The following is a 12,500-nucleotide window of genomic DNA, read 5'->3' as shown; positions in this document are numbered from 1 at the left end:
CTCTCTCTCCCCACCCCCCCTCTCCCTCTCCCCACCCCCCCCCCTCTCTCTCCCCCACACCCCTCTCTCTCTCCCCCACCCCCTCTCTCTCTCTCCCCACCCCCCCTCTCTCCCCCCCCCCCTCTCTCTCTCCCCACCCTATCTTTCCCCCATCTCCCCAACCCCCTTCCCCCCTCTCTCCCCCCCCCACCCCCTCTCTCTCTCCCCACACCCCCCCTCTCTCCCCACACCCCCCCTCTCTCTCTCTCCCCCTACCCTCCCCCCTCCCCCCCCCCCACCTCTCTCTCTCCCCCCACACCCCCCTTTCCCCCTCTCTCCTCACCCTATCTTTCGCCCCATCTCCTCCAACCCCTATCCCTCCCCTCTCCCCACCCCCTCTCTCTCCCCACACACTCCTCTCTCCCCTATCCGTCCCATAGAAACATAGAAATTAGGTGCAGGAGTAGGCCATTCGGCCCTTCGAGCCTGCACCATTCGCCATTCAATATGATCATGGCTGATCATCCAACTCAGTATCCCGTACCTGCCTTCTCTCCATACCCCTCTGATCCCCTTAGCCACAAGGGCCACATCTAACTCCCTCTTAAATATAGCCAATGAACTGGCCTCAACTACCCTCTGTGGCAGAGAGTTCCAGAGATTCACCACTCTCTGTGTGAAAAAAGTTCTTCTCATCTCGGTTTTAAAGGATTTCCCCCTTATCCTTAAGCTGTGACCCCTTGTCCTGGACTTCCCCCTAACATCGGGAACAATCTTCCTGCATCTAGCCTGTCCAACCCCTTAAGAATTTTGTAAGTTTCTATAAGATCCCCCCTTCAATCTTCTAAATTCTAGCGAGTACAAGCCGAGTCTATCCAGTCTTTCTTCATATGAAAGTCCTGACATCCCAGGAATCAGTCTGGTGACCCTTCTCTGCACTCCCTCTATGGCAAGAATGTCTTTCCTCAGATTTGGAGACCAAAACTGTACTCAATACTCCAGGTGTGGTCTCACCAAGACCCTGTACAACTGCAGTAGAACCTCCCTGCTCCTAGACGCAAATCCTCTATGGCAAGAATGTCCTTCCTCAGATTAGGAGACCAAAACTGTACGCAATACTCCAGGTGTGGTCTCACCAAGACCCTGTACAACTGCAGTAGAACCTCCCTGCTCCTAGACTCAAATACTCTATGGCAAGAATGTCCTTCCTCAGATTTGGAGACCAAAACTGTACGCAATACTCCAGGTGTGGTCTCACCAAGACCATGTACACACCCCCCCTCTCCCCACCCCCCCTCTCGCCACCACTCACTGGGAGAGCCGAAGCTGAGTGCGTTGGGGGCACTGAGGCTGCGGGCACTGGGCCGGCCGGGCGCGGGCATGTCGTGGGGACGGGCAGCGGTGGTGGCGATGGGCTCACGCTCACACGGCGGGACCATTAGACACACGTACGTGTGGAGCTGAATCAGGAGCCGCCGTTGAAGCAGCCAGATCACCATCTGTACCAGCTGTGCCTGCGGAGACAGAGAGAGACACTAGACAATAGGTGCAGGAGTAGAGGCCATTCAGCCCTTCGATCCAGCACCGCCATCCAATGTGATCATCCCCAATCAGTACCCCATTCCTGCCTTCTCCCCTGACTCCGCTATTTTTAAGAACCCTATCTAGCTCTCTCTTGAAAGTATCCAAAATGTATCCTGCTTTCTCCCCATATCCCTTGATTCCATTAGCCCTAAGAGCTAAATCTAACTCTCTCTTGAAAACATCCAGTGAATCGGCCTCCACTGCCGTCTGTGGCAGGGAATTCCACAGATTCACACAACTCTCTGGGTGGAAAAGTTTCTCCTCATCTCAGTCCTAAATGGCCACAGATTCACAACTCTCTGGGTGGAAAAGTTTCTCCTCATCTCAGTCCTAAATGGCCACAGATTCACACAACTCTCTGGGTGGAAAAGTTTCTCCTCATCTCAGTCCTAAATGGCCACAGATTCACACAACTCTCTGGGTGGAAAAGTTTCTCCTCATCTCAGTCCTAAATGGCCACAGATTCACAACTCTCTGGCTGGAAATGTTTCTCCTCATCTCAGTCCTAAATGGCCACAGATTCACACAACTCTCTGGGTGGAAAAAGTTTCTCCTCATCTCAGTCCTGAATGGCCACAGATTCACACAACTCTCTGGGTGGAAAAAGTTTCTCCTCATCTCAGTCCCAAATGGCCGACCCCTTATTCTTAAACTGTGTGTGTGGCCCCTGGTTCTGGACTCCCCCAACATGGGGAACATGTTTCCTGCCTCTAGCGAGTCCAAACCCTTAACTATTTTATATGTTTCAATAAGATACCCTCTCATCCTTCTAAACTCCACAGAGTATACAAGACCAGTCGACTCATTCTCTCAGCATATGTCAGTCCCACCATCCCGGGAATTAACCTGGCGAACCTACGCTGGGCTCCCTCAATAGCAAGAGGTTGTTAAAGAAAAATGCTCTTTCCACACACATCAGAACACAGCTAACTCCCCCCACTCACACGCAGATGTTGACTGGTCAAGTCTGAACCCAATTGAGCATGCCTTTTAGAAACATAGAAACATAGAAATTAGGTGCAGGAGTAGAGGCCATTTGGCCCTTCGAGCCTGCACCGCCATTCAATATGATCATGGCTGATCATCCAACTCAGTATCCCGTACCTGCCTTCTCTCCATACCCCCTGATCCCCTTAGCCACAAGGGCCACATCTAACTCCCTCTTAAATATAGCCAATGAACTGGCCTCAACTACTCTCTGTGGCAGAGAGTTCCAGAGATTCACCACTCTCTGTGTGAAAAAAAGTTCTTCTCATCTCGGTTTTAAAGGATTTCCCCCTTATCCTTAAGCTGTGACCACTTGTCCTGGACTTCCCCAACATCGGGAACAATCTTCCTGCATCTAGCCTGTCCAACCCCTTAAGAATTTTGTAAGTTTCTATAAGATCCCCTCTCAATCTCCTATATTCTAGAGAGTATAATCCAAGTCTATCCAGTCTTTCTTCATAAGACAGTCCTGACATCCCAGGAATCAGTCTGGTGAACCGTCTCTGCACTCCCTCTATGGCAATAATGTCCTTCCTCAGATTTGGAGACCAAAACTGTACGCAATACTCCAGGTGTGGTCTCACCAAGACCCTGTACAACTGCAGTAGAACCTCTCTGCTCCTAGACTCAAATCCTTTTGCAATGAAAGCTAACATACTATTCGCTTTCTTTACTGCCTGCTGCACCTGCATGCCTACCTTCAATGACTGGTGTACCATGACACCCAGGTCTCGCTGCATCTCCCCCTTTCCCAATCGGCCACCATTTAGATAATAGTCTGCTTTCCTGTTTTTGCTGTAAAGACGGCTCCCTCCCTCCTTCCCCCCCCCCTCGGCGAGCCCTCACCTCCTGTACGGGGGGTGCCAGTGGGTTCTTGAACTGCGAGAGCGTGGTCGGCAGGGAGAACTTGGAGAGCAGGCTGGTGAGGCTGTTCCCGGGAAACTGCTGGGAAAACTGCTCAGACTGTGGGGAAAACCTGCGGGCGGGAGGGACACATGTCACCGTTAGACTTCACACACGCCAGGCGACAACATTATTAACTTTTTCATTAATAACTCGTGAAATAAAGCAAGAATGTCTTGTCTCCTAATCTGAGGAAAGACATTCTTGCCATAGAGGGAGTACAGAGACGGTTCACCAGACTGATTCCTGGGATGGCAGGACTTTCATATGAAGAAAGACTGGATAGACTCGGCTTGTACTCACCAGAATTTAGAAGATTGAGGGGGGATCTTATAGAAACTTACAAAATTCTTAAGGGGTTGGACAGGCTAGATGCAGGAAGATTGTTCCCGATGTTGGGGAAGTCCAGAACAAGGGGTCCACACAGTTTAAGGATAAGGGGGAAATCTTTTAGGACCGAGATGAGAAAAAAAAACATTTTTTTTCGGCACAGAGAGTGGTGAATCTGTGGAATTCTCTGCCACAGAAAGTAGTTGAGGCCAGTTCATTGGCTATATTTAAGAGGGAGTTAGATGTGGTCCTTGTGGCTAAAGGGACAGAAGGCAGGTACAGGATACTGAGTTGAATGATCATATTGAATGGCGGTGCAGGCTCGAAGGGCAGAATGGCCTCTACTCCTGCACCTATTGGCTATGTTTCTATGACATTTTCAGATAAGGCGATTTTGGACTACAGGGGAAAAATCTCTACCGGAATATGTAAGAATTTTACCTTTAATGCGTCGTTTTTTTGAGAAGATGTGATTATACACAAACACACGCGCACACACACACAAATAAATAAACACACATACAAGATCAGACTTTTTATAAGTTACTAGACCAAGTGGGACCCATTGGGTCCTGGCCCCTCAATGCGCATGGACGGGTTGGGCTGAAGGGCTGTTTCCGTGCTGTAAGACTCTTGTAACAGAGTGCCTTGTCACAATGGCTTGGCGTGGTTGGCATACAGTGCCAGGGGCTGTACCTCTCGGACCCCCCCCCCCCACCGTTGAGCTCAAGGTCAATGCTTCCCCCCCCCCCCCCCCCCCCCCCCCCCCCGGCGCCCACTCACACGCAGATGTTGGCGTCGGGAGACAGCATGTAGAAGTTGTTCTCACACAACGGGTAGATGACAATGGCTTTGCCCCAGTACACCAGGTGGGCAGCCAGCTGGAACACCTGCCAGGGGACAAGGGGCAGGGGGGAATAATGTCAGGTTGGACATCCCTCAGAGCAGACCACACACACACACGCACGCTCACGCACACACACACACACGCACGCTCACGCACACACACACACGCACGCACACACACAGGCTCAGACACAGAGACACACAGACAGACAGAGAAACACACACAGACAGAGAAACACACACACACATAGACACACACACACACACATAGGCTCACAGACACACACACACACATAGACACACACACACACACACATATATAGACACACACACATATATAGACACACACACACACACACACATATATACACACACACACACATATATAGACACACACACACACACACACATAGACACAGACACACACACACATATATAGACAGACACACACACACACACACAGACACACACACACACCCACACACACACACAGACACATACACACACAAACACACACACACACACATACACACACACACACACAGACAGACACACACACAGACACACACACACACACACACACAGACACACACACACACACACAGACACACACACATACAGACACACACACACACACATACACACACACACACAGACAGACACACAGACAGACACACACACATAGACACACACACACACACACACACACACACACAGCAGGGAGCGTGTACCTGTAGCAGGGCCAGGTCAGCATCCTGTGCTAGCTGCTGGAGGTTCTTCATGGCTGACGTGGTCTTGACGACACGGACCAGGGCCGGCGATGAGTCCACGGGCAGCTGGGCCAGCAGCGACTTCTCCTCATCCAGCAGCAGCAGAGCGTGGTAGGGCCTGCGGGGGGGGGGGGGGGGGGATGGGGAGAGGGGGGGGTGGTGTATGCCGGGCAGAGGGGAGGGGGGAGAGAGGGACAGACGGGGTGGGGTTTAGTTTCGAGATACAGCACGGAAACAGGCCCTTCGGCCCACCGAGTCCGCGCGGACCAGCGATCCCGGCACACTAAACTGTGTGTTGGATAGTGTTAGTGTGCGGTGATTGTTGGTGGACACAAACCTGCACGTCTTCGGAGTGTGGGAGGAAACCGGAGCACCCGGAGAAATTCCATGGAGGTCATTTTCACAGTGATACAGTATGGAAACAGGCCCTTTGGCCCAACTTGCCCCACTGGCCAACAATATCCCAGCTACACAAAAAAGCTGGAGAAACTCAGCGGGTGCAGCAGCATCTATGGAGCGAAGGAAATAGGCAACGTTTCGGGCCAAAACCCTTCTTCAGACCAGCTATCCTAGTCCCACCTGCCTGCGCTTGGTCCATATCCCTCCAAACCTGTTTCTTAAACGTTGGGATAGTCCCAGCCTCAACTACCTCCTCCTCCGGCAGCTCGTTCCATACACCCACCACCCTCTGTGTGGAAAAGTTACCCCTCAGATTCCTATTAAATCTTTTCCCCTTCACCTTGAACCCGTGTCCTCTGGTCCTCGATTCCCCTACTCTGGGTAAAAGACTCTGCCCGATCTATTCCTCTCATGATTTTGTACGATCGCCCCTCATCCTCCTGCGCTCCATGGAATAGAGACCCAGCCTGCTCAACCTCTCCCTGTAGCTCACACCCTCTAGTCCCGGCAACATCCTCGTAAATCTTCTCTGAACCCTTTCAAGCTTGACAAGATCTTTCCTATAACACGGTGCCCAGAACTGAACACAATATGCAGTCTCACCAACGTCTTATACAACTGCAACATGACCTCCCAACTTATATACTCAATGTTCTTGACTGATGAAGGCCAAAGTGCCAAAAGCCCTTAATTACCTGCTACTCCACCTTTGAGGAACCATGCACCTGTACTCCTAGATCCCTCTGCTCTACAACACTACCCAAAGGTCTACCAGTAGGCATGCAGGTGCAGCAGGCAGCGAAGAAAGCGAATGGTATGTTAGCTTTCATAGCAAAAGGATTTGAGTATAGGAGCAGGGAGGTTCTACTGCAGTTGTACAGGGTCTTGGTGAGACCACACCTGGAGTATTGCGTACAGTTTTGGTCTCCAAATCTGAGGAAGGACATTCTTGCCATAGAGGATTTGAGTCTAGGAGCAGGGAGGTTCTACTGCAGTTGTACAGGGTCTTGGCGAGACCACACCTGGAGTATTGCGTACAGTTTTGGTCTCCTAATCTGAGGAAGGACATTCTTGCCATAGAGGATTTGAGTCTAGGAGCAGGGAGGTTCTACTGCAGTTGTACAGGGTCTTGGTGAGACCACACCTGGAGTATTGCGTACAGTTTTGGTCTCCAAATCTGAGGAAGGACATTCTTGCCATAGAGGGAGTACAGAGAAGGTTCACCAGACTGATTCCTGGGATGGCAGGACTTTCATATGAAGAAAGGCTGGATAGGCTCGGCTTGTACTCGCTAGAATTTAGAAGATTGAGGGGGGATCTTATAGAAACTTACAAAATTCTTAAGGGGTTGGACAGGCTAGATGCAGGAAGATTGTTCCTGATGTTGGGGAAGTCCAGAACAAGGGGTCACAGTTTAAGGATAAGGGGGAAATCTTTTAGGACCGAGATGAGATGAGGAAAACATTTTTTTTCACACACAGAGAGTGGTGAATCTGTGGAATTCTCTGCCACAGAAGGTAGTTGAGGCCACACAGTTCATTGGCTATATTTAAGAGGGAGTTAGATGTGGCTAAGGGGATCAGGGGGTATGGAGAGAAGGCAGGGATGGGATACTGAGTTGGATGATCAGCCATGATCATATTGAATGGCGAATGGTGCAGGCTCGAAGGGCCGAATGGCCTCTACTCCTGCACCTATATTCTATGTTTCGATACACAATAATAATAAATAACAAAACACACAATAAATACAAATTAACATCCACCACAGTGAGTTCACCAGGCACCTCCTCCGCGGTGTGGGGGGAAGGAGTCACCTACCGGATGGCTTTGAGACTGCGTTCGATGGCGTCCGGCGGGATGTAATCGGGACCGAGGCGGTGGATCTTGTGCGGGAGACAGAAGCTGAGCTCCAACCAGTTGTTGATGTGTAAGTGAATCACACCTGTGGTGCAGAGGCTGCGGAGAGAGGGGAGACAGTTGTGGACATAGATACAGAGATACATAGACAATAGGTGCAGGAGTGGAGGCCATTCGGCCCTTCAAGCCAGCACCGCCATTCAATGCGATCAAGGTTCAAGGCCAAGTTCAAGTGAGTTTATTGTCATGTGTCCCTGTATAGGACAATGAAATTCAGCACACAAAACATAGTAGGCATTTACTACAAAACAGATCAGTGTGTCCATATACCATGATATAAATATACACACACACACACATGAATAAATAAACTGATAAAGTGCAAATAACAGATAATGGGTTTATTAATAATCAGAGTTTTGTCCGAGCCAGGTTTAATAGCCTGATGGCTGTGGGGAAGTAGCTATTCCTGAACCTGGACGTTGCAGTCTTCAGGCTCCTGTACCTTCTACCTGAAGGTAGCAGGGAGATGAGTGTGTGGCCAGGATGGTGTGTGGGTCTTTGATGATACTGCCAGCCTTTTTGAGGCAGCGACTGCGATAGATCCCCTCGATGGAAGGAAGGTCAGAGCCGATGATGGACTGGGCAGTGTTTACTACTTTTTGTCGTCTGATCATCCAAAATCAGTACTTTCTCCCCATATCCCCTGATCATGCATCTATTCATAGAATCATAGAAAATAGGTGCACGAGGAGGCCATTCGGCCCTTCATTCATTGTGGGCATGGCTGATCGTCCCCAATCAATAACCCGTGCCTGCCTTCTCCCCATATCCCTTGATTCCACTAGCCCCTAGAGCTCTATCTAACTCTCTCTTTTTTCAGAGCAGTTTAGGATATTGTCTATTGACGTGCTGAGCTCTGGAGAGGGTCCCAGAGGAGGTTTACAAGAATGATTTCAGGAATGAGTGGGTTAACATACGATGAGCGTTTGACGGTGCTGGGCATGAACTCGCTGGAGTTTAGAAGAAAGAGGGGGAGAGAAACCTCATTGAAACACAGAATAATGAAAGGCCTGGATAGAGTGGATGTAGAGAGGATGTTTCCACTAGTGGGAGAGTCATAGAAACATAGAAAATAGGTGTGGGAGTAGGCCATTCGACCCTTCGAGCCTGCACCATTCGCCATTCAATATGATCATGGCTGATCATCCAACTCAGTATCCCGTACCTGCCTTCTCTCCATACCCCCTGATCCCCTTAGCCACAAGGGCCACATCTAACTCCCTCTTACATATAGCCAATGAACTGGCCTCAACTACCTTCTGTGGCAGAGAATTCCACAGATTCACCACTGAAAAAAAATGTTTTTCTCATCTCGGTCCTAAAAGATTTCCCCCTTATCCTTAAACTGTGTGTGACCCCTTGTTCTGGACTTCCCCAACATTGAGAGAAATCTTCCTGCAGCTAGCCTGTCCAACCCCTTAAGAATTTTGTAAGTTTCTATAAGATCCCCCCTCAATCTTCTAAATTCTAGCGAGTACAAGCCGAGTCTTTCCAGTCTTTCTTCATATGAAAGTCCTGACATCCCAGGAATCAGTCTGGTGAACCTTCTCTGTACTCCCTCTATGGCAAGAATGTCTTTCCTCAGATTAGGAGACCAAAACTGTACGCAATACTCCAGGTGTGTTCTCACCAAGACCCTGTACAACTACAGTAGAACCTCCCTGCTCCTAGACTCAAATCCTCTATGGCAAGAATGTCTTTCCTCAGATTAGGAGACCAAAACTGTACGCAATACTCCAGGTGTGGTCTCACCAAGACCCTGTACAACTGCAGTAGAACCTCCCTGCTCTTATACTCAAATCCTCTATGGCAAGAATGTCTTTCCTCAGATTAGGAGACCAAAACTGTACGCAATACTCCAGGTGTGGTCTCACCAAGACCCTGTACAACTGCAGTCTAGGACCAGAGGGCACAGCCTCAGAATTAAAGGGCGCTCTTTAAGAAAGGAGGTGAGGAGGAACTTCTTTAGTCAGAGGGTGGTGAATCTGTGGATATCTTTAAGGCGGAAATAGACAAATTCTTGATTGGTACGGGTGTCAAGGGTTATGGGGAGAAGGCAGGAAATGGGATTCGGAGAAATCAGCCATGATTGAATGGCGGAGTAGATTTGATGGGCCGAATGGCCTAATTCTACTCCTATAACTGGTGACTTCATCAACACTTCACATTGCCTTAGCAAGGCGAATGGCGGTGCTGGCTCGAAGGGCCGAATGGCTATTAATACCTTAATTAATGACACACAAAATAAGCCACATGGCTAGCACAGGCTTGACTTGACTTGACTTGACTTGAAATGAGAGAAATCAAGGGGTTTTCAGCCACTCACCTGTCAAAGGCTTCCTTCAGGTCAGACGCCAGCTTGCACTTGGGTAGGATGTGATGGAACGGAGACTGGGAGCCGTTGCCTGCGGGAGCAGGAAAACAAGGGAGCATTGTTACACGTTGCATGCAGTCAGAGCCGCACAGCACTGTGCCCAATGGGCCGAAGGGCAGCAAGTCCCAGTCTCGTTAACAATCTTATATGTTTCAATGAGATCCCCTCTCATCCTTCTAAACTCCAGAGTGTACAAGCCCAGCCGCTCCACATTCTCTCAGCATATGAATTCCACAGACTCACAACTCTCTGTGAGAAAAAGTGTATCCTCGTCCCCGTTCTAAATGGCCGACCCCTTATTTTTAAATTAGATGCCCTCTCATCCTTCTAAACCCCAGAGTGTACAAGCCCACAGCCGCTCCACATTCTCTCAGCATATGACAGTCCCGCCATCCCGGGAATTAACCTGGTGAACCTACGCTGGGCTCCTTCAATAGCAAGAATGTCCTTCCTCAAATTAGGGGACTAAAACTGCACACAATACTCCAGGTGTGGTCTCACCAGGGCCCTGTACAAATGCAGAAGGACCTCTTTGTTCCTATACTTAACTCCTCTTGTTATAAAGGCCAACATGCAAAAACTGCACACAATACTCCAGGTGTGGTCTCACTAGGGCCCTGTACAACTGCAGAAGGACCTCTTTGCTCCTATACTCAACTCCTCTTGTTATAAAGGCCAACATGCAAAAACTGCACACAATACTCCAGGTGTGGTCTCACCAGGGCCCTGTACAACTGCATAAGGACCTCTTTGCTCCTATACTTAACTCCTCTTGTTATAAAGACCAACATGCAAAAACTGCACACAATACTCCAGGTGTGGTCTCACCAGGGCCCTGTACAACTGCAGAAGGACCTCTTTGCTCCTATACTCAAAATCAGACCCTCTCTCACACCTCCCGCTGCTGAGAGACTCATCCATGCCTTCATCTCCTCCCGACTGGACTACTGCAACTCACTTCTCCTTGGCATCAGCTCCACCTACATCAACCGACTCCAGCTGGTCCAGAACGCAGCCGCCCGACTCATCACCCACACCAAATCCTGGCATCACATCACTCCAGTCCTCAAACAACTTCACTGGCTTCCCATCTCCCACCGGATCACCTACAAAATCCTGGTCCTCACCTACAAAGCCCTCCACCATCTGCCCCCCTCCCCTGACCTCCTCACCCCCTACCGACTCTCACGGTCCCTCAGATCCACATCAGCCGGTCTCCTCTCCATCCACAAGTCCAACCTCCGCAGTTTTGGGGACAGAGCCTTCTCCAGGGCAGCTCCCAGGCTCTGGAACTCCCTCCCCCAACTGATCCGCAATTCCGTGTCCCTCACCATCTTCCAGTCTCGCCTCAAGACCCATCTCTTCACCTCTGCCTATCCTTAGCCCCACGTCCCCCTCCCTTTTCATCTGTGCATCAATTGCCTCATATTGTGTTTTGAATTGAATTCTGTCTTTACTTTGTGTACTAGTCATGTCTCTACTATTTATTTCATTCCACTTACATGTTTTTCCTCTACCGGCTAAATTTTTGTAAGGTGTCCTTGAGACTCTTGAAAGGCGCCCATAAATAAAATTTATTATTATTATTATACTCAACTCAGCACTCGTGAGTAAGGCAAGGCAGCGCCTTTACCACCTCAGGCAATTGAGGAAATTCAGAGTGTCTCCGAGGATCCTCCAGTGCTTCTATGCAGCGGCAGTGGAAAGCATCTTGTCTGGGAACATTACCATCTGGTTTGGGAATTGCTCTGCCAAGGACAAGAAGGCTCTGCAGAGAGTAGTGTGCGTTCGGCCGAACAAACGCACTATGGGAACTTCACTCACCCCCCTGCAGGAACTATACAACAGGAGGTGCAACTCCAGAGCAAACAAAATCATGGGAGACCCCTTCCACCCCTGCAACGGACTGTTCCAGCTGCTACGGTCAGGCAAACGCCTCCGTTGCCATGCGGTGGGGGCGGAGAGGTTGAGAAGGAGTATCTTCCCAGAGGATATTCGGACTGTAAACGCCTATCTCACCAGGGACTAACTCTACTGAACGTTTTTCCTTCTATTATTTATTATGTAAAAGAATATGTGTGTTATGATTGTGTTTATAATTTGTTTGGTTGTTTTGTTGTTTGTCTTTTGCGCAAAAGTCCGCGAGCATTGCCACTTTCATTTCACTGCACATCTCGTATGTGTATGTGACAAATAAACTTGACTTGACTCCTCTTGTTATAAAACTGCACACAATACTCCAGGTGTGGTCTCACCAGGGCAGAGAACGGGCCCTTCTACCCACATGTTTGTGCCAAACCCGAGATACCTCCCCTCCCCCCCCCCACCTCACCGTCAGAGACGGCCGCCACCTCGTCCTGGATGGCCAGCATGAGCTTGGCCTCGCGGCTCAGGTACTGGCAGCGG

General features: G+C 49.8%; 1 protein-coding gene across 1 annotated transcript in view; it reads right to left on the bottom strand.

The window, feature by feature from the left end:
- The window catches only part of nprl3 (NPR3-like, GATOR1 complex subunit), a gene marked incomplete at its 5' end in the record, with an annotated part of 14,753 nt that extends 2,257 nt beyond the window's left edge, over positions 1-12,496 (bottom strand). The window contains 7 exons of the mRNA XM_055666226.1: positions 1,292-1,493; positions 3,397-3,526; positions 4,567-4,673; positions 5,361-5,517; positions 7,619-7,756; positions 10,047-10,125; positions 12,427-12,496. Of these exons, the coding sequence (XP_055522201.1) occupies positions 1,292-1,493; positions 3,397-3,526; positions 4,567-4,673; positions 5,361-5,517; positions 7,619-7,756; positions 10,047-10,125; positions 12,427-12,496 (883 nt within the window). The remainder of the gene's footprint in view (positions 1-1,291; positions 1,494-3,396; positions 3,527-4,566; positions 4,674-5,360; positions 5,518-7,618; positions 7,757-10,046; positions 10,126-12,426) is intronic.
- Between the last annotated feature and the right edge of the window lie 4 nt (positions 12,497-12,500).

Source organism: Leucoraja erinacea, unplaced genomic scaffold (genome assembly GCF_028641065.1).
Source record: "Leucoraja erinacea ecotype New England unplaced genomic scaffold, Leri_hhj_1 Leri_215S, whole genome shotgun sequence".
Classification (NCBI taxonomy): domain Eukaryota; kingdom Metazoa; phylum Chordata; class Chondrichthyes; order Rajiformes; family Rajidae; genus Leucoraja; species Leucoraja erinaceus.
Note: the sequence above shows the minus strand (reverse complement) of the source record. Positions and strands in the feature narration are given on the sequence as shown.